The 20573-nt window shown below is 37.7% G+C and overlaps 1 protein-coding gene across 2 annotated transcripts; it reads left to right on the top strand.

The window, feature by feature from the left end:
* The first annotated feature begins 55 nt into the window (after positions 1-55).
* LOC143883461 (SNF2 domain-containing protein CLASSY 3-like) lies at positions 56-7721 on the top strand. 2 transcript variants are annotated; one of them, XM_077386813.1, is made up of 3 exons: positions 56-1815; positions 4943-5086; positions 5367-7721. In XM_077386813.1, exons 1-3 carry the CDS (start codon positions 358-360, stop codon positions 7248-7250), a joined length of 3486 nt encoding a protein of 1161 aa, XP_077242928.1. In that variant the 5' UTR covers positions 56-357; the 3' UTR covers positions 7251-7721. The 2 variants fall into 2 exon arrangements, with proteins under 2 accessions (XP_077242928.1, XP_077242927.1); XM_077386812.1 differs by having other exon boundaries at positions 4928-5086.
* Positions 7722-20573: the final 12852 nt, after the last annotated feature.

Below are 20573 nucleotides of genomic sequence, written 5' to 3'. Positions count from 1 at the left end.
CTTTTTGGGAAATGTAATAACTTCTTAACAGCTCTTAAAATCCAGGATAGTAAATCCCAATGTACATGTGAAAAACCCAGGATAGTAAATCCCGCATCTTTTCTTGCATGTGTTCTTCCCGGGTTTTAATTCATTTCCTTTTCTGTCAATTCATCTTCAAACCCTCGCCTCTTCAAATCCCCTTTTCCCGGCTTAGAAAACCCTTTTCTCGCCGGGAAAAGTCTTCTCTCAATCTAAACCCTCTTATTAGTTCTGTCTTTTACTCTCATTTGTCTTTGTTCCGAGTTCTCTCTCTGTTTCTCTTCAGAGAGAGAGAGAGAGAGAGAGAGAGAGAGCGATTTTTTTTTTCTTCTAAATATGGATTCTTCTCATGGCATTTGGCAAAGAACTCGCTCTCGTAAAACACTAGAGAGTGGAGTTCAATGTAAAGGAAAGAGTAGAATGAGTGATAGGGTTCCGATCAATGAATCCGAAGAAAGAAATAGTGAGGGGAATAGAGGAGGATCAGTTAGAGTTAGGGTTTGCGGTTCGCGGCCCAAATTAGGGTTTGATGATCAGAAATCTAGTTGTAATGTTGTATTAACAGCAAAGAAGGAAGAAGAAGAAGGAGAAGATTACATCATTCCAACTGGAATGAATTCTGAGCAGAGGAAAAGGTGCTCAGGATTAGGGTTTGAGGAAAAGGCGAGAGATTCAGATTGTTCATTCATAGATCTTGTTGAAGAGGATGAAGAAGAGGATGAAGATTCTGTTGATGAGAAGAGAAATGCGAATTCTGAAAGTTTTTCTGAAAACAGTTGTAGAAAATGGAGGAGAATGGGATCACAACAAAGGTTAGAAAGAGATTTTCGCGCTTCTAGTGATTCTGTTCCTTTTGATGTGGTTAATTCAAAAACATCTAATAATGAGAGTAGTGAGAATACTTGTATAGGAAGTGGGAATCAATCAAATGTAGGGTTAGGGAAGAGTGTTAGTGAGCCCTGTTTTATCAGTTCAGATGAGTTGGAAACATCTAATAATGATAAATCGCTTTCGAATGAATTAGATTTATCTGATGATGAAAATGGCGTTGAGAAAGAGACTGTTAGTCTTTCTGTCGGTACAGACGAGCTTTGCTTGTTGGATGGTAGCATTTCAAGGGATGGAAATATTGAAAAATTGAAGAGAAAAAGAACTCAAGGGCTGGATTTGTTGATTTCAGTTGAAAAGGATAAGAACAGTTCTGTTGGGTCTGACAGTGAGAGTATCCCTGTGGGACGGCGGACCCGTTCTCAATATCCTCCAGTACCCAACAAAAATCTTGGGACTATTAAATGCCCATTTGATGTGGTTGAGTCCGATGCAGAGGATGCTGATGCGGATGCGTCTGATGCAGAGGATTCTGATGTGGGAGAGTCTGATTCTTCATATGATGGAGATGATCACGGGGAAGGTGGAAAAGATGAAGGTGGTGATGAAAAGGCGCTTGGTGGGAAAGAGGAGGGGCATGGCCGAGACGAGTTGCATTTGGGTAAGTCATCCACAAAAAGAAAGCGGGTTAGTACGCTGAAAGATGACTCCCTTTTTAAGCTTCTTGTGGATACCATGTTCGATAAGGGGGCAAGAATTCCGGAAGAATTAAAAGAACTTGAGTCTACCCCACAAGATACAACTCCACACGAGGAGGAAAGGTCATTGCCATTGATCTTTTCTTTTGAAGATGAGGCGCGTGATGCTCCGAAGGAGGAATCAGCTTTGGAGATGGAAGATGATTTGTGGACTGAGTGCGATTTTGCACTGAAATGCAATGAAATCGGATCGTTCTGTTCTTCTGCGGTAAGCTTGGTGTGAATCATAAAGTATAGGGTGTTAACCTGAATAATTCAGTTGTGAAGCAATTGTGTCTTCATTATTCCAGTTAATGTTGCATGTGGTTTGGAAACTTTTCCAAATTATATTAGTGGTTGGATAATATCTTGTTTTAATGGTTGGATAATATCTGTTCGCGAGAATTGATTATTTATCATAATTGTTTAGAAAGATTTTATGCCCTGTTCGTTTGAGATTTTGGCAATGATTTTCACCCCCCATATTGATTATTGGACCCAAAATTAATGTAATTGTGGGTCCAATAATCGAATTTGGGGGTAGCGATCGGTCGTCATGGTCCCAAACGAACAGGGCATTTGATATAATTAATCCGAGATTGTAGAGAACGTTTTTTCATTTTGTTATCACACCCGCTAGCTGGGCAATGCTAAAATTTTGCATAGATGTACTGATTTAGCTAACAAAAGGAGAGTTAGTACACTGCAAATGAGAATAATGGTGATTCGTTATCGATCCATTGAGTTGAGATAACACTGATCGGTGATTACATTAAACAAATTATGTATTTCCGTGCCCATAACTTCATGCCAAAAGACCTGGACTTAATTTTTAAATGAGGAATGCATTTAAATATAAAATAATGATATGAAGACTGAGAGGGGTCGAGATTGGAACCAAACAAATAGCCTCTTCACGTGCTAGTAATTTCTGGTCCTGACTTTTTGGATTTTTTCCATTTAAATAGCAAAACTACCCCTCCCATGCCATGTGGCATGTAGGGATTTGTTCGGTTGTACTCTCAGTCTCCTTAGCAGCACTCTTAAATATACGTCCTGTTTACTGTTGGATCTCATTTTGAAATAATAATGAACTTTCTATCTTGCACTATTATCCCCCTTTTCTGTTTTGAATTCTCAAATTACTTGAGGAATTTATCAAGGAATTATACTGACAGTATCTAAAGAGTAGTTTAGTCAGTCACGATTCATGGACATTGTCATAATTATTATCACATGGGTTAAACAGTGAGAAAGAGAGAGTGATTTTGTTTGGGATTCTCTATATCTTAAACCCCAAATGCCTGAATGCCCTGGAAATTATCCCCAAGCATGTGTTCCCCAAGTTGTATTTCATATAATTTTCATTTTACAACAAAATGTATAATCTGTCATTCGATCTTATGTATTCTGTCTACTAGTGGTTGGTATACTTTGAATTGGATAGTATACATACTTCACTCAATTTGATGTATTCAGTTTGCCGTGGCTTTACTTTCCCAATTAATTTATACTTTTATTGAATAAAGTAAAGCTTGATATTTTACTATATTTAGAGGATAATTGAGAAGATGTTTTCTAAGTAAATCTTCCTCGTAATCTTAGTGTTATTTGTTAAATGCTAAAATTTTGCATGGATATACTGATTTAGCTAACAGAAGGAGAGTTATTGCACTGCGAATAAGAATAATAGTGATCCATTATCGAGCCATTGAGTTGAGAGAACACTAATTGCTGATTTTGTTAAAGAAATTATTTATTTCTGTGCCCAAACTTCATGCCAAAAGGCCCAGACTTAATGTTTAAATGAGGAATGCATTTAAATATAGAATAATGCTATGGAGACCGAGAAAGGGGCCGAGAGTGGAACCGAACAAATACTCTTCACACACTAGTAAGCTTGGGTCCTGATTTTTTGGCTTTTTTCCCTTTAAATGGCAAAACTACCCCTCCCATGACATGTGGCATGTAGGGATTTGTTCGGTTGTACTCTCGTTCCCCCTCTTGGTCTCCTTAGCAGCACCCTTAAATATATGTCCTGTTTACTGTTGGATCCTATGATTTGTGGACACGGACACGAGTGCCGCGTATCGACACTGAGTGTCAGACATGGCAAACCCCCAAAATTTAGAAATGTGGACATGGCTAAAATAGAAAGTATATAATCATGATTTGTCCATATGGATTCATCTGTGTTGAGTTTCGACACGGATACGAGTTGTCTGACATGACAACATCTAAAAATCTAGAAATGGTGACATGCACATACACATACACATAAAATTGTTGATTGCTATCATAATTTGTAACAATATAAATATGGTATTCATTTAATAAACTAATAAATTTTAGAAGTAATCAACTATCATCTAAAACAAACATGAGATAATCAAATAACAACCTTTTCAAAAAAAAAAAAAAATCAAATAACAACGCATTTATCAATTTAATATAGTTCTCTTCCGTCTCCAATATACAATGAGAAAGGGAGACCAATATGATACAATAAATAATAGTATTGGAATAAGAGTTTGCTTAGGTTTTAGGGGAGGGGATATAACATCAAATATTATTTAAAGAAGAGTTAATAATTTTTGTTTTTTTGAAAAGTAAAGAAGAAGAAAAACATTTAATAATGAGAGACGTAAACACAATATTCAATAATAAAAAAGAATGTCACACTTGACGCACTACAAAAACGTGTCCACATGCCCACATTAAACTCCTAGAAGTACATTTAAAAGTGTCCAAAGGAGTGTCGACACGTGTGGACACGCTCGTCGTGTCAGACACGGCAGGACACGTGTGTTGGCAATAAATTCACAGTGTCGGATAAATCATAGGTTGGATCTCATTTTGAAATAATAAAGAACTTTCTATCTTGCACTCTTATCCCCTTTTTCTGTCCTGAATTCTCAAACTACTTGAGGAATTAATCAAGGAATTATATTGACAGTATCTAAAGAGTAGTTTAGTCGGTCACGATTCATGGACATTGTGTTAATTATTATCACACGGGTTAAACAGTGAAAAAGAGAGTGATTTTGTTTGGAATTCTCTATATCTTAAACCCCAAACGTCTGACCGCCCTGGAAATTATCCCCAAGCACGTTTTCCCCAAGTTGTATTTCATATAATTTTCTTTCCTTTTACAACAAAATGTATTATTTGTCACTTGATCTTAAGTATTCTGTCTACTAGTGGTTGGTTTACTTTGAATTGAATAGTATATATACTTCACTCAATTTGATGTATTCAGTTTGCCATGGATTTACTTTCCAAATTAATTTATACTTCTATTGAATGAAGTAAAACTTGGAACCTCTTATCATTGTCCACAGGTTGACACTGAACAGGTCAATGGAGTTCATCCTGAAACACATTCATCTACTCTTTGCTGTATGGGGGAGCATCATTTTGTACTTGATGAGGAAATTGGAATCGTATGCAGATTATGTGGTTATATACAGCAGGAGATCAGAGATATCTTACCATCTATGGTAAGTTGTAAGTTACTTGTAGAGAAATTATATGATGGAGGGCCGTATGAACATCTTAAGGTGGTATGGTGAATTTACTACCCTTGATATTTGATCTAACAGCAGCTCCTCAAAAAGTGAGCTGCTGTTGGATCAAATATCAAGGATGAGATGATGAGTACGGGTTCATAAGGCCCTTCATCGTATAATTTCTCGTTACTTATAAACATATTTACCTGTCTGATTTGAAATGCACCGCCTGTTTTTTAATTATTTATTAACTCGGTTTTGCATTTTGTAGGCAACCTACCCTTGGGGAAAATCGGGCAAGAAAGTTCATGGCGAAGGAAAGGGCTTCTCTATGTTGGACGAACTTCAGTTTCAGGATGCCAATGATGATTCTCAGGGTACCCTTCATTCCAAAGGAACAGTCTGGGACATCATCCCTGTCATAAAAGATGCTATGTTTCCACACCAGAGAGAAGGTTTTGAGTTTATGTGGAAAAATTTAGCTGGAAGCATTGTCCTTAAAGAGTTGAAAAAGTCCACCAGGCCCAATGGTGTGGGTGGGTGCGTGATTTCCCATGCCCCTGGGACAGGAAAGACTTGTTTAGCAGTAGCCTTTCTCCGGACATTCATGGAGGTATATCCAAATTGCAAGCCGGTCATTGTTGCTCCTGCAAGCATGCTCCTTACTTGGGAGAATGAGTTTAAAATATGGAAGGTTGATACCCCATTTCATATCCTGAGCAACATAGGTTTCTCTGGTAAGGAAGATAGTTGTGCCCTTAAATTGGGGCAGAAGAATAATCTTCAAAGCAAGAAGTGGGTACGTTTGGTGAAGATATATTCCTGGAATAAAGGCGGGAGCATCTTAGGGCTTAGCTATAAGATGTTTGAAAAGTTAGCAGGAAAAAGCGACATGTGTGACAAGGAAGCCTTGAAAATAAGTAAAATCCTCTTGGAAAAGCCAGGTTTGTTAGTCCTTGATGAAGGGCACACCCCTCGAAATGATAAAAGCAGTATTTGGAAATCTCTTGAAAGAAGTGAAACTGAACTGCGCATCATCCTTTCCGGAACTCTTTTTCAAAATAACTTAGATGAGCTCTACAATACTCTACATATAGTTAGACCAGAACTCTCACGCAAAGCCTTTCGACTCTGTCAACAAAAGTCAGGGATGCGTCGTAATGGGTTACGGAATGTCTCTCCAGGAGGGAAACGATTGAGATATAAGATTACTGATGAATGTTTAGAGGAGCTTAGATCAATACTTGACCCTTTCATCCATGTTCACAAGGGTAGCATCCTAAAGAATCTTCCCGGGTTGAAGGATTGTGTACTTGTTTTAAATCCTCTCCCTCATCAAAAGGTCATCCTTGACAGGATTCAGGAAATGCACATGTCAGCCTTTAGTCATGAATCTTCGATTTCCTTAGTCTCTGTTCATCCTTCATTGTGGAAAGAATGTCCTTTGCCTGAAGAACAAAGATCTCTCTTCGACAAGAATATATTAGAAAGTCTGAGGCAAAACCCCAATGAAGGGGTGAAAACAAGATTTGTCATGGAACTAGTTCAACTCAGCCTTGCAATGAAAGAGAAAGTTTTGGTGTTCAGTCAATATCTCCAAAATTTGTTTTTTATAAAAGAGCATCTTAAATCCCTTTTCAATTGGACTGAAGAGAAGGAGGTGCTGCTATTGCGTGGGCAGACTCCTATAAGGCATCGCCAAATCTTAATTAATCGTTTCAACAATCCATCAAGTGAAGCAAGGGTATTATTGGCATCTTTAAAGGCTTGTGGCGAGGGAATAAGTCTAATCGGTGCTTCGAGGGTGGTTCTTCTTGATGGTGCTTGGAACCCATCAGTTGAAAGACAAGCTATTAGCAGAGCATATAGGGTTGGACAGAGGAAAATTGTGTACATCTACCATCTTATTACATCTGGCACGATGGAGGGAGACAAGTACCTTAGACAAGCTGCGAAAGACCGATTATCTGAATTAGTCTTTTCTTCTACAGACAAGCGCGCTGATGAGCAAATCAATCTACTGGAGTCCTCCGAAGATAAAATCTTGGAAGAGATGGTGGAACATGACAAACTCAAAATTATTTTTAAAAAGATACTTTACCAGCCCAAAGAATCGACGTTGTTGGATGGTATTGAGCCAGTAGATCTCAAGTGAACATCAAATGTAAATTATGTTCCTGAGGTACCAGAGAATATTTCTTGCAGCTGAGGTGCCAAAACCAAATTTTTTTGTCCTACAATGACCCTGGATCATAGTATCTCACTGTTGTTGGATGAGAAAAGTGATCCAACATTGGTTGAAGGCGCAACTCGGCCTACCTGCCTTTTCCATTCTGTATGTGCAAGGATGGGCGTTCACCAGATCATTCTTTAGTATGCATTTATGTGGTCAGTTTCAGTGCAAATTATGATCAACTCAGATCTAGATACAAAACTTTAGAAATTCCATTTTGATTTTTTTTGAAATGAAATTCCATTTTGATTGTTACTGTGAGATTGTTCTCAAAGCATTAGTGATCTTCGTCATGAGGCTGAAATGCTGTATTTTTTTGGTCTATTTTCAATGCCTATTCTGACATTGTCATATGAAACAGGTTCATAACTCCAAAAGTGAGAAAATTTCCTTTCTACAGATGCTTGCTACTGACTGACTTCCCTTCTAAATATTGCTTTGCCAGTATTTTCGTAAACGAATACCACGGTTTTAGTTTACATTATAACATTTGTTGCTGATTTCTCCATTATTATTTGTGAGTTAATGACATTTCTCAAGTGTTTACTTCATTTGTTTCTTCTTAGACTTTGTTGGATTGTAGAGTTTCTTTTAGGAGTTGTAACGGTTGTTATCTTATTAAAACATTATTGCTGATTTTGATATAGTGGTGGGTTGTTTTAAGTTCTTATAGTCTTGGTTGGAACTTGGAAATACGAAACAATTATATGCAACAACTATGATGATTTCCCCAACGACATAATAATAAATAAAGTTGCCCCAATACACCTTTTTAAACAAACAGCTTTCATTGGATAAAGGAAATCTGAAATGCATGAAGAGGAACTAGATGTCTTGATACAGGAGAAATAGGCTGAATCTACCAAAAAACCTCATAAATAGAAGTCAGCAGCCCAAATCCCATCTAGTAAAGAAGAACCAAAACAACATGACCTGCTAAAACATAGGAAGGTAGCTGTGCATTGAGGCCTGATAATTTTCTGTAAGTCATGAGCCACCTAGCTAAAATACCGAAAAGTTATTATCACACAGAACACAAATTAGAGGAAGGGGAAGGTATTTTCGGATCTAAGGGACGGGCAATCGACTCCCTCCCTAGCAATAGTGCCCGTTATATTTTTGGCAGAGTGAGAGATACTGAAATCTATTTTATTTGACTTTCCTCTAAACAAAATGATGATGCACATTTCTCAGTATATGGTTTTATGTTAATGCATGTGTGTTATCCTAATGGACTTTATTAGTGGTTGGAGTTTTGGATTTGGGGGGGAAGGGGGAAGCATATAGACGGGGTATAAATGTAGAAAATAGTGTAACTGTTGTTGCATTGGGGGATGCCTTGTGCCCGATGATGTAATTCCGTTAGTGGCGCTTTAATCACCTTCAGAGTGTCTTCTAACTTGATTAGGACATTGCTAATTCCTCCTTGCATTGTGATAACTTTTTTCTCATTTCTTATTACATCAGACAAATGAACCTCAATTATAATATATCACTTTGGCCACAACTGGTGAGAGATGGAGTTACCAGTTCATCTAAGATCATATGACATTGTATCTTTTTTTTTTGGGTGGTTGTGTTTTTGCTTGCTTGCTTTCCGATTACCTCGATTGGGGTATCAATTCCTAAGCAAAATATATATAAAACACTTTTGACATCATGTGATTTTAATACACATGTTCTATGAAGTACTCATCTTCTTCTTCTATTATATATAATTGCTAGTTTGTACACAACATTCTCCACTATTTGTCCAAAACATTGAAGCGGTTTGGGAGTACATGATTTGTTGTGTGTGTGTGTGTGTGGCTGCTTGGTAATTTCCGCTTTTTAATCTATTCTATGTGAATTTTATCAATATGCTAACAAACGAATATCATAATAGCTTTCGAAAATGTTAACACCTTTGGGCTGAAGAGATCTTCTAGGCCTTCAGACTTCTTTCGATTGCATGTGCCGTCTTGAATTGAGCCAAGTATGGCTTTCCTTTGGGCCAACCACTACCCTCCACAATCCAAAACACAATTTCCTAACATAGATTCAAGCATGAGAGAGTAAAAAATGTTTGGTTGCTTGCATTTTTATTATAGGTGTTTTGCCAAATTGCATGTGTACTAGATTTGGGGATAGTTTGGTCATTATAAGCATTCTTTTAGAAGTGGACTAGTAAAATGTAGTCTGGGACGCTGGGAAAGGGTCTAAATTGTGAACTGGTACGATACAAATTGGAACAAGAATCAAGTTGCTTAATTTAGTCAACAGCAGCAAATTATGGGAACCAAGATATTAGAGAGCCACTCTTAGGGAAGAGGCTGAAATTTTTTCAGAGAGCGATGGGAGATAGAGATTTTTCAGCCTCTTGTGTTGTTTTTATTCAGTCTATATTTTCTAAGCTCAGCAGGAGATAGATTCTGGTTTTACAGGAGTTGAATGGAAGAAAGTTTGGTGGAATGTTCGGGGGAAGAATGCGAAAAACCTCTCCCTTTTTCAAATTTCATGCATTCCCTGTATATTTAGGTTGATGAATAGTTGAATAACCCTTCAAAAATTATGAAAATCTTAATAAGGTGCAAGCTTAAAACTGAACTCGTGAACTAAACTCTACCAGAATAGACTAAACTGAACTTGTGAACTAAACATGTTAATGGAGGCAACTGAACGTGCAAAATTAAAACCCGGTGCTTGCGAACTGTGAACTAAACTCTAACATAGGGGAATGCCAAATGAAGTAACTTAGGATTAGTAAATCAAGCTGTTTAGTGTTTTAACTTTGATTTTTCATTGCATTGTTTGCATAGTTATGCATTGGGGAGTTGTAGTCTTTGAGTTAGTGTTGGAAGTTGTAGTAAGTTGTCTTGTCCTTTTACATCTTTTGCCTCCTCTGTTTAATTCTTTTTTCTTTTTCTTTTTTGTAATTATCACTTGTGTTTCAGTAAACTTCCATATGTATAAAATAATCTTATGCACCCGATATTGGGAATTTTTCTAAGCTTCTTTATTTTTTTTTTAATGGCGAGTAATTTATTAAAAGAACGGAGCAAAATCCAAAGACTGATATGGTCTAAAGGCGCTCTCTCAGTATGAAATGGTCATCTTAAAGGAACTAAATAGAAGCCCAAACTTGGGGGGGCTGGACTAATTTACACTTTGCCGGCATTGGTCATTAGCATGGTTTAAAATTTCGACCGAAATCCGAAATTTCGGATACCGGTGGGGACTGAAACTGGAATTTTCCGAAATTCCATTTTTTGCCCTTTACCAAATTTCAGACCGAAATTTTGGTAATTTCGGTCCGAAATTTCGGTTTAATGACATTATTTATTAAAAAAAAAAGTGATACAAAATTTCGGTTTTTGGTGGGGTCCGAAACGGTTACCGAAACCTAAATTTTAAACCTTGGTCATTAGGTGCCGTGGGCACAAAATTTCTTTGCCTGCATTGGTCATTGGGCTAGGAAGTATGGTTGACAAAGTGATTTTGCAAGTCATTGGGGGGCTGTGCGCCAATGAAATCATGTGGGCCCACATTTTTTTGATGATCCAAAGCTAGATGGATATGGTGTGTACAAAAAATCAGCTCCATAGGATCATCCTAACCCTTCCATTTGTGGAGACCCTATCTATGTAAGGACCTATCAAATGAATGCTTTGGATCATCCTAAAAATGTGGGCCCACATGTTTTCTTAACGGCCTGCGCACTCGAGCGCAGAAACAGTTTTCCCATCTTATGTACCTTGTTTGCATACACCTACTTTTTCGGTATTTTTGTATGCAAGTCCCTTTCTCCTATAGAGATATGTAATTCCAAAGTAGGCTGTTAACTTTGAAACAACCAAACCAATGAAAAAGTTTAAAATAATGGAGGGCTGACCTATGAAACAAAGGGAGTTGGTGCAAGTTTTCCATCAAAACTTCTATAACTATCTTACAAATTAACAGACTTTTATTTCCATGAATAGAGGAAGGGGATCTAGATATTATGTGACAACAAATTCTTAACAGCTTTAACCCAAAATATTTTATTTCTAGTTTGGGGATCCCTAAACCTAACATTCACTCCCGTATGATAGTCTCATTGAGGTCAACACTCAACCCCTCACACAAGGCATTCCTCTTTGTTCAGCACATGTTGCTTGTCACTTGTGTAATGCTACCTCATGTGGCCTAGCCTTGTACCTAAACCAAATAGGACAATTAGACTCACACACGGAAAAACACAAGTAGAAGAAGTCTGGATAAGAAAGCCTGTGTGCTTTTTATGTTCATTTTTACAACATAAAACAAATTTTACATCCATATTTACGTCGAATGAAACAGAACCTGGAAGAAAGAACTTTGATTGCAGAGATTTTGTGGAGAAGTTTAGAACAATAATGCTTTTCCAGAATCTATTATTTCACTGTTTGGTTATAAATGAAAAAAAAACTTCGACCCGCATGGTTTAAGTTTTATTTAGAGGGAACTTCAATTTATGATAATATCCCTCTATTTCATTTCTCACCTTCAAATCTTAGTTAAAAAGAAAATGATGTCCTAGTAAAAAAATTCTGGGAGAAATGTTTTCTCTCAATCCAAAACAGGGCCTTTGTGTCTTTGTAGGTGGGCCAAAAAGTAGTCCTTCAGACATAAATTTTCCAACATTGTATCTTTTTGGTACAGTTTCCAATTATAGGTTCCCTTGGCTTTAGATTAATATAATTGGTTTCAGTTTGAGGATTTAGGGTAAGTATCATCCCATGGAGATGATTTATGGGCTAAGGCCTATTTACGTTGTGACCCATCCAAAGAAATGGGCCCCACTTACTTTTTGAAAAAAAATACTGGACTTCACCAGCACTCATCATAAAAAATCTCATCAAAAGTGGCATACCTCGCCTTTATGTCTTTTGTAGTGCAATCACACATAAAGTTGTGTTGTAAAGCTTACCTCACTAAGTGGCACTAAGTGGGCCTCACTTGGGACGTAGATCCTCTGAAAGATCAAAATTAAAAAATTATAAGAACAAAATTTTAAAATTAATGAGGGGGACAGGATCGGGCCGAGTTGCCCAAAACATCAGCCCTAATCCGACCCAATATTAAATCGGGCTGGCTTTTCCCACCCCTAACCCAGCACAACCCAAGGAAATGCCAACGCAACTAGAGCAGAAATTGGGTTGAACCCATCGAAGTCGAGTTGAGCCCAACCCAAGTTGCACCCCTATATCTCTGACTCCTGACAAATTAATGTGAGGAAAATGGGATTCCATCTTAAGGGAAAAAAGAGTGACCGGGTTATTAAAATACGCTTATCAAGCCCTGTTTGGATTGCGGGAATTTTTAGGAAAAGTTTGGAAAGGAAGAGTATTTTCAAATTCTCTTACTTTTTTCTTTTTTTTTTTTTTTTTAACGCATGAAATCAGATAACTTGAACCAAATCTATTCAATTTTTATTTAGAGAGGCCTTCAATTTATGGTAATACCTCCAAAGCACTTACCTTGGACCAAATGTGTTCGGATTCTGGGTCAATTTCCGGACTCTCCCATGATGCCGTATTGGCCACGCAAGGGACTCCAATTGGCTTTTGTTGCGTGTGGTTATAGGGCCCAGGCTATTTTTTGAAAATTTATGCATAGAGTAGGGTATTTTGGTAATTTAAAATCGATATTCAGGGCCCAAGATTGACTCTCCTATCAGTGTACTGTGTAGGCGTGTAAAGATTAAATTGCCCTGTCTTAAAATAAGGGGATGACATAGAGTCACAGACAATGATAAGGTGATAGGGAGCTTCAATTCCTTTCCGTACAATCAATTGAAAATTGGGAGGAGAGGTGACTATCAATCAACACGTCTTTAGATATCTTTAATTAAAAAGAATAGTCAAAAAGTTTCTTGGAATCCTTTCTTGGGAAGTGCCAAGCAAAAATAATTTAAGCTAAAAAATATCTTGACACGCAACTAAAAGAGTCCTGAACAAGATATAAAAATTAGACACACCAACGATCCATATGCTAACTAAATCACTATATTTAAAATAAAAATAAAAATAAAAATTACAAGTTCTTCGGGCTTACTATCTTATAGAAACTTTAGGACTATGTTTGGATGCGTGGAATGAGAAGTCAAAAGGGAGGAGACGAGCATTTGATTTGTCTAGAATTACCTTAAACAGTAGCGAAAGAGAAGTGCCTAGTAAATATGTTGATGTGATTAAGGTTATGTACGATGGAGCTAATGTCAGAACCACGGATGACACGTCTAGTGAGTTTCCAATTACAATAGGACTACACCAAGGATAAGTTTTAAGCCCTTATCTTTTTACGCTAGTTATGTATGAGCTTACGGAGGGTATCCAGGATGAGGTACCGTGGTGTATGTTACTTGCAGATGACATAGCATTAATCAACGAAACCAATGCTGGAGTAAATGCTAAGTTAGAGTTATGGATAACTACTATGGAATCCAAAGGTTTTAGACTGAGTAGGACTAATACAGAGTATATTGAGTGCAACTTTAGTAATGTAAGGAGGCTGGACGAGGATGTAGTAAATATGACTGGATATGAGGTACCTAAGAGGGATATATTTCGCTCTCTTAGTTCAATTCTACATAACGAATGAGAGATTGAAGAGGAAGTTAACAATAAAATAAGAGCAGGTTGGTTGAAGTGGAAGCTTACCTCAAGAGATCTGTGCGACCGTAAAATCCCTACCATGTTGAAGGAAAAGTTTTATAAGACAATTGTAAGGCCAGCCATGTTGTACGGCTCAGAATGTTGGGCCACCAAGAAGCAGCATTGCATAAGATGAGTGTAGCTGAAATGCGAATGCTTAGATGGATGTACGGCCACACAAGGTTAGATAGACTTAAAAATGAAGACATTCGTAGAAAGGTGGGGGTGGCACCAATTGAGAAGAAGATGAGAGAGCACCGCTTAAGATAATTTGGACATATTCAACGTACGCCTTTGGATGCTCCGGTGAGAAGAGGCAGCTTGTGCCAAATTGATGGAGTAAAAAGAGGTAGGGGCAAACCGGAAACAACTTGGATAGAAACAGTGAAGAAAGACTTGATAGCTAGGAACATAAAAGAGAACTTGACCTTGGATAGATTAGAATGGAAGAAAATAATCCATACAGAAGAACCCAACTAGAGCCGGGATTAGAGCCGGGTAGATTCCTTTCACCTTCTCTTGAAATTTTTCTAAAGGATTCATTTAGCCGACCCCAACTAGTTTGTGACAAAGGCTTTGTTGAGTTGAGTTGAGTAGTGAAATAGTGGTAAGAGTGTTTGGTTCCGCGGCACAGGCTCAGAAAGTAGTGGAAAAAGCAGGCATGACATTACTAATATTGAGAGTGAAGAGAGATAAGGAAGAGAGAGAATAAAAGACTAGAAAGGGCATGAGTGAGGACAGGGTGAGAAAAGGCAAAAAACAAAAACTCTAATAAAAATACAATTTATTTTTTCCCAAACTTTTTAGCCACTTCGTTCCCTCTCCTCAATCACAGTGTCTCAATTCTCTTCATCTCTCACCCTCCCTAGTTGTCTCTCACTACCTAATGTGTCATAGAAAATGAATTCATGGTTGCCAAACATGGCCTCAAATATGCATGACACTCGTGCATAAAAGTAGAAGCAATAAGACAAATTGACATGATAAAAAATGCATAAATTTGAGTTTCAATACCAATTCCCCCCTCCCCCCTCATCCCCGAAAAAAAATTAAATAAAATGAAATTGAGACCATCAAGTGTTCAATTCTCCAACTAAATATGCTTATATTAACTAACAAAGTGTTCAACGAGCCACAATAAAAAACGATGTTGGAGCAATTTGTATATGGGCTCCAAGTTTGAATCTTCACTATGATTATGATCGATTTGATCGTTCAAGATGAGTATAGATTGAATATTCATCAATTTATTTTGGGATCACGTTTGGTTGAGAGTCGAGGCTTTATACCTCAAACTTGAGGTCATATGTTCAATCCTAACTTGCCTACAAAAAAAAGTACAATCTTCGGGCCCTGTTTGGATTGTTGGAATTTTCTGAAATTTTTTGGAAAGGAAAATATTTGAAAAAAATTCTACTTTTTTGCTCACAAAAAAGGATAACTTGAACCAGACCTATTCAATTTTTTTTGCAGATGGACCTTCAATGTTTGATGAAGGTATAATAAGGAACTTAGGTACCTTCTTAGTTAAATGGCTTCCAAAGGAAAACTCAATGCCTTATTTTTCATAAATAAAATTAACTTTAAAATAATATTATTTATAATTAAGAATTATTTTTTGGCAATATCGAAAGAGATCCTAATGCTTTAATCATACAAAATTAGTCTTACCACTAGAGCTTGTCTGCATAACCTTCGTTGATTGAGGGCATTTCTCTCCTTTTTCTCGTCTTTTTTTTTTGGTAGGTAAGCTGGGGTTGAACCTGCGGGCCTCTTTTTAACCCATATATGGCTTTACATAAGCGACACACATATGAAGGAGCCTGCGGGCCTATGAAGCCAGGGAGTTGAGACATATACACTTCTTCCGAGAATGTGCCATGTAGAAATGCATTATGGATATCCAATTGCTTCATTATCCGAACAGATGAAAAGGCTAGCGAGAGAAGAAGGCGAATTGTTGTAAGCTTGACGATAGGGCAAAATGTGTCCCCATAATCGAGACCTTCTTATTGGGTGAATCCCTTTGCGACTAATCGCGATTTATAAAGTTCAATGGTGCTCTCTGCCTTCCATTTAATCTTATAGATTTATTTACAACCCACAAAATTCATAGTGGGACGACGAGGGCATTAAATTCATCTACCATGGATGCACGCCACCGTGGACACTGCTTAGCCTGTGAAAAGCAAGTTGGTTCAAATTCAGAGACATCTAATGGAAGGAGTGGATGACGGGAGGCTAGTAGTGCATTGGCCTTGCGAATCCCATCCATGGAGGGGGTAATCATCGGGTGGGTATGGGTTGTTGATGGTTGTAAAATAGGTGGGAGGTGAGAGGCAATGATGGTTATGAAATTGGTATCAATAGTGAGAGCCATTGACGACAATGTGGAGGCATCACACGCTTGTGTGCCATATAAAGGAACATGGTCGACAATGGAAGGCATGCAGTGAGATGGGGAATGGTGGGAATTGACGTAGTAGAGAATTGAAGAGGTGTAGGAGATGGACATGGTGGACTAGAGACTAGAGTGGGAAGTAGACATCCAAAGTATGGAAAGATGGACTGGGGTCTCGAGGGGAATGTGTGAGCCCATGGGCTGACTAAAATGCAAAGGGGAAATCTTTTCATCGAAGATGACATGACTGGAAATATAGATTTGGCCAGAGGGTAAGTGAAGCCATCAATAGCCAAGATGTCGTGGCTGTACCCAAGGAAGACACATTGAGCATATCAAAATTGCAACTTATGGGTGTTATAAGGATGCAAGCACGGATAACATGCGCAGCCAAAGACCCTCTAAGGAAATTATAGTCAGGTTTTTTGGTGAAACAAGTGTTCCAATGGGCAGAAGGAGGATGCATTTGAGGGGAGTCTATTAATGAGATAAACGGCCGATTCAAAAGCAACATACCAGTAGTGAAGTGGAACGTGGGAGTGGCCAAGAAGAGCTAAGCCTATTTCAATAATATGCCTATATTTTCGTTCGGAAGAACCATTCTGGTCGTGAGTGTGTGATAAGACAAAGGATGACCAATACTGTATGTTAGAAGAAAGGAGGATAGCCGACGAGATTCGCCTCCCTAGTCAGTATGTGGGTATTTAATTTTACACGCACGCATATTTTCAACATGAGTTTTGAATTTAATAAAGGCATCAAACACTATCTGATTTTTGTGTTGTAAACACCCCATTTTTCCAAGTTCGAACTAACGATAGGTTGCCGCGATGATGACTCAATGATGATCCCTAAAAGCTTCGCTTCCTTGAGTGAATCGTCCACTTCCTATTTTATGGGCGTGGAAAATGGAAGGATTCTGAGAACCCTGTGACCTAAAAGTACACCCAAAAATCAATTTCAAATTGCCAAAGCCTGATTGCAAACACGACCTTGAGCTTACCAATCCCAGATCCCCGAGATCAAACCCGAAAACTGGCGAATACCCCAAATATTCCCAGTTTCCACCCCCTCATAGCATGATTTAGGATTGTAACTCCATACCTTAATCGTAAGCAGTATCTGGTTACGATCGTAAACGCCCTGAGAAAACTCGTAAAAAAACACGACTTTTAGTTCAAGGTGACAATTGGGTCGTGCCGGCCTGAGACCCGGCCAGCACGGCACGACATGGGCTATGCCAGCACGACACCATTTGCTTCAGTGACGTGGGCCATGCCAGGTTGTGGATTTAGGCACGCGGCACGGCACAACAAGAGGCCCAGCACGATACGGGCTGTGGGCCGTGCCGTGCGCCATGCCCTGCCGTGCTGTGCCTGGCTTGCGGGCCACGTTGGGCTGAGAATTATTGTGTCGTGCTGGCACAGCACGGCCCATTTGCCACCTTGACTTCTAGTCCCACATAGAAAGTTGATTGAATTCCCCAAGTTTTTCCGCGCCTATAAAATGGTAGGTGGTCGAGGCATTCGAGGGGAAGCATCTTGGGCTCCCAAGCGCACTTGTGTGGGCCCTCCTAGGCCTCTTTAGTGATTTTGGAGCTTGAGAAGCTCTTGAAGGAGGCTGGAACTCTGCTGGAGTCCTGAGGAGTCGGATTGCTATTATTTTTTAGGGAAAATGACCAAATAGAAGGGGTTTCTACTGACTATGACATTTGAAGAGGGGTGTTTTGTAAATCACCAATCAAGAGTGCATATGACTAAAATGCCCTTGATTCTCTCTCTCTCTCTCCCTATCAAATCACCTTTTTGAAATGATTACATTTAGAATATAAATCCCAAAACCCACCTTTTTCTCTCTTTTTCTTCTTCCTCCCACCTACGTACGTATGAAAAACCAAAAACCTCCATTTTTGAAACCCAAAAACCTCCATTGTTAGATGCCAAAAGCTCTATTCTATTGCTGAAAACCTCATTTTTAGATGTCAAAGCCTCCCTAACCCTTCATTGCATTGGAAAACGCCTCCATTTACAACAACTATTGCAAAAAAACGTTATTAGATTCCAAAATCACAAAAATCTTCACTAGAAACCATCATTCCATTGCACAAAGCCTCCATTCAATAGAAATGTGTGTATTTCTAGCCCTCTCCTTTCTCTTTCAATTATAAGGCATGTTTATAAACTTGAATGAAAGTTTTTCATGTTAAACTACTGTTTTTCACTTTATAATCATTGTTATTTTACTGTAAACCACTAATTTCTTAAGTTAAACTACTATTTCACTACGATAAACCACTACTGAAGTCGGTGTTTATAAGTGGTTTATATAGCTTCTTTGGTTAAGAATCCTCAGTAGTGGTTTATAATCCTAAGTAGTGGTTTATTAAGGCCTACCAGTGGTTTAGAGTATTTATAATTGGTTTATAAGGATTAACAATGGTTTAAAGTGTTTATAAGTGATTTATACAGGGTGAGCAGTAGTTTATAGTGTTTATAAGTGGTTTATACAGGCTTATCAGTGGTTTAGAGTGTTTACAACTGGTTTATATAGGGTAAACAGTGGTTTATATAAGCCTATCAGTGATTTAGAGTGTTTATAAGTGATTTATATAGGCTTATCAGTGGTTTAGAGTGTTTATACATGGTTTATACAGGGTAAGAAGTAGTTTATAGTGTTTACAAGTGGTTTATATAAGCTTATCAGTGGTTTAAAGTGTTTACAACTGGTTTATATAGGGTAAACAGTAGTTTATATAAGCGTATCCGTGATTTAGAGTGTTTATAAGAGGTTTATATAGGTTTATCAGTGATTTAGAGTGTTTATACATGGTTTATACAGGATAAGAAGTAGTTTATAGTGTTTATAAGTGGTTTATATAGGCTTATCAGTGGTTTAAAGTATTTACAAGTGGTTTATATAGGGTAAACAGTGGTTTATCTAAGCATATAAGTGGTTTAGAGTATTTATAAGTGGTTTATATAGGCTTATCAGTGGTTTATAGTGTTTATACATGGTTTATACAGGGTAAACAGTAGTTTAGAGTGTTCATAAGTATTTTATATAAGCCTGGCAGTGGTTTAGAGGATTTATAAGTGTATAATATATGGTAAACAATGGTTTTGAGTGTTTATAAGTTGTTTATATAAGCCTAACAGTGGTTTAGATTGTTTATAACTGGTTTATATAGGCTTAACAGTGGTTTAGAGTGTTTATAAGTTGTTTATACAGTATAAGCAGTGGTTTATATAGGGGTAAGCAGTAGTTTAGAGTATTTACAAGTGGTTTATACAGGGTAAACAATTGTTTAAAGTGTTTATAAGTTGTTTATACAGTGTAAGCACTGGGTTAGAGTGTTTATAAGTGGTTCATGTAAGCATAGCAGCGGTTTAGAGTGTTTATAAGTTGTTTATATAAGCCTAGCAATGGTTTATAGTGTTTATAAGTGGTTTATATAGGCTTAACAGTTGTTTAGAGTGTTTATAAGTAGTTTATACAGTGTAAGCAATGGTTTATAGTGTTTGTAAGTGGTTTATATAGGGGTAAGCAGTGGCTTATAGTTTTTACAAGTTGTTCATATAGGGTAAACAGTGATTTAGAGTGTTTATAAGTTGTTTATACAATGTAAGCACTGGTTTATATAGGGGTAAGCAATGGTTTAGAGTATTTACAAGTGGTTTATATAGTGTAAACAGTTGTTTAAAGTGTTTATAAGTTGTTTATACAGTGTAAGCAGTGGTTTAGAGTGTTTATAAGTGGTTCATGTAAGCCTAACAGCAGTTTAGAGTGTTTATAAGTGGTTTATATAGGGTAAGCAGTGGTTTGGAGTATTTACAAGTGGTTTATATAGGGTAAACAGTGGTTTAGAGTGTTTAAAAGTGTTTTATATAAGCCTAGGAGTTGTTTAGTGTGTTTACAAGTGTTTAATATAGGGTAATCAGTGGCTTAAAGTGTTTATAAGTGGTTTATATAAGCCTATCAGTGGTTTAGAGTGTTTATAAGTGGTTTTTATAGACTTAGCAGTGGTTTTAGAGTGTTTATAAGTTGTTTATTTAAGATTACCAATGGTTTAAACAACTGAGAGGGAGAGACTACCAACCTGTGAGAGGAGGTTCACTCAGAATCAGAGGATACCGGAGAGAGGTGCACGAACCTGCGGGGCATTGTGACCCTCTAATGGATGGTTGGGATCAT

Source organism: Tasmannia lanceolata, unplaced genomic scaffold (genome assembly GCF_043159265.1).
Source record: "Tasmannia lanceolata isolate RefF3 unplaced genomic scaffold, GAP_Taslan_0.1 ptg000008l, whole genome shotgun sequence".
Classification (NCBI taxonomy): domain Eukaryota; kingdom Viridiplantae; phylum Streptophyta; class Magnoliopsida; order Canellales; family Winteraceae; genus Tasmannia; species Tasmannia lanceolata.
Note: the sequence above shows the minus strand (reverse complement) of the source record. Positions and strands in the feature narration are given on the sequence as shown.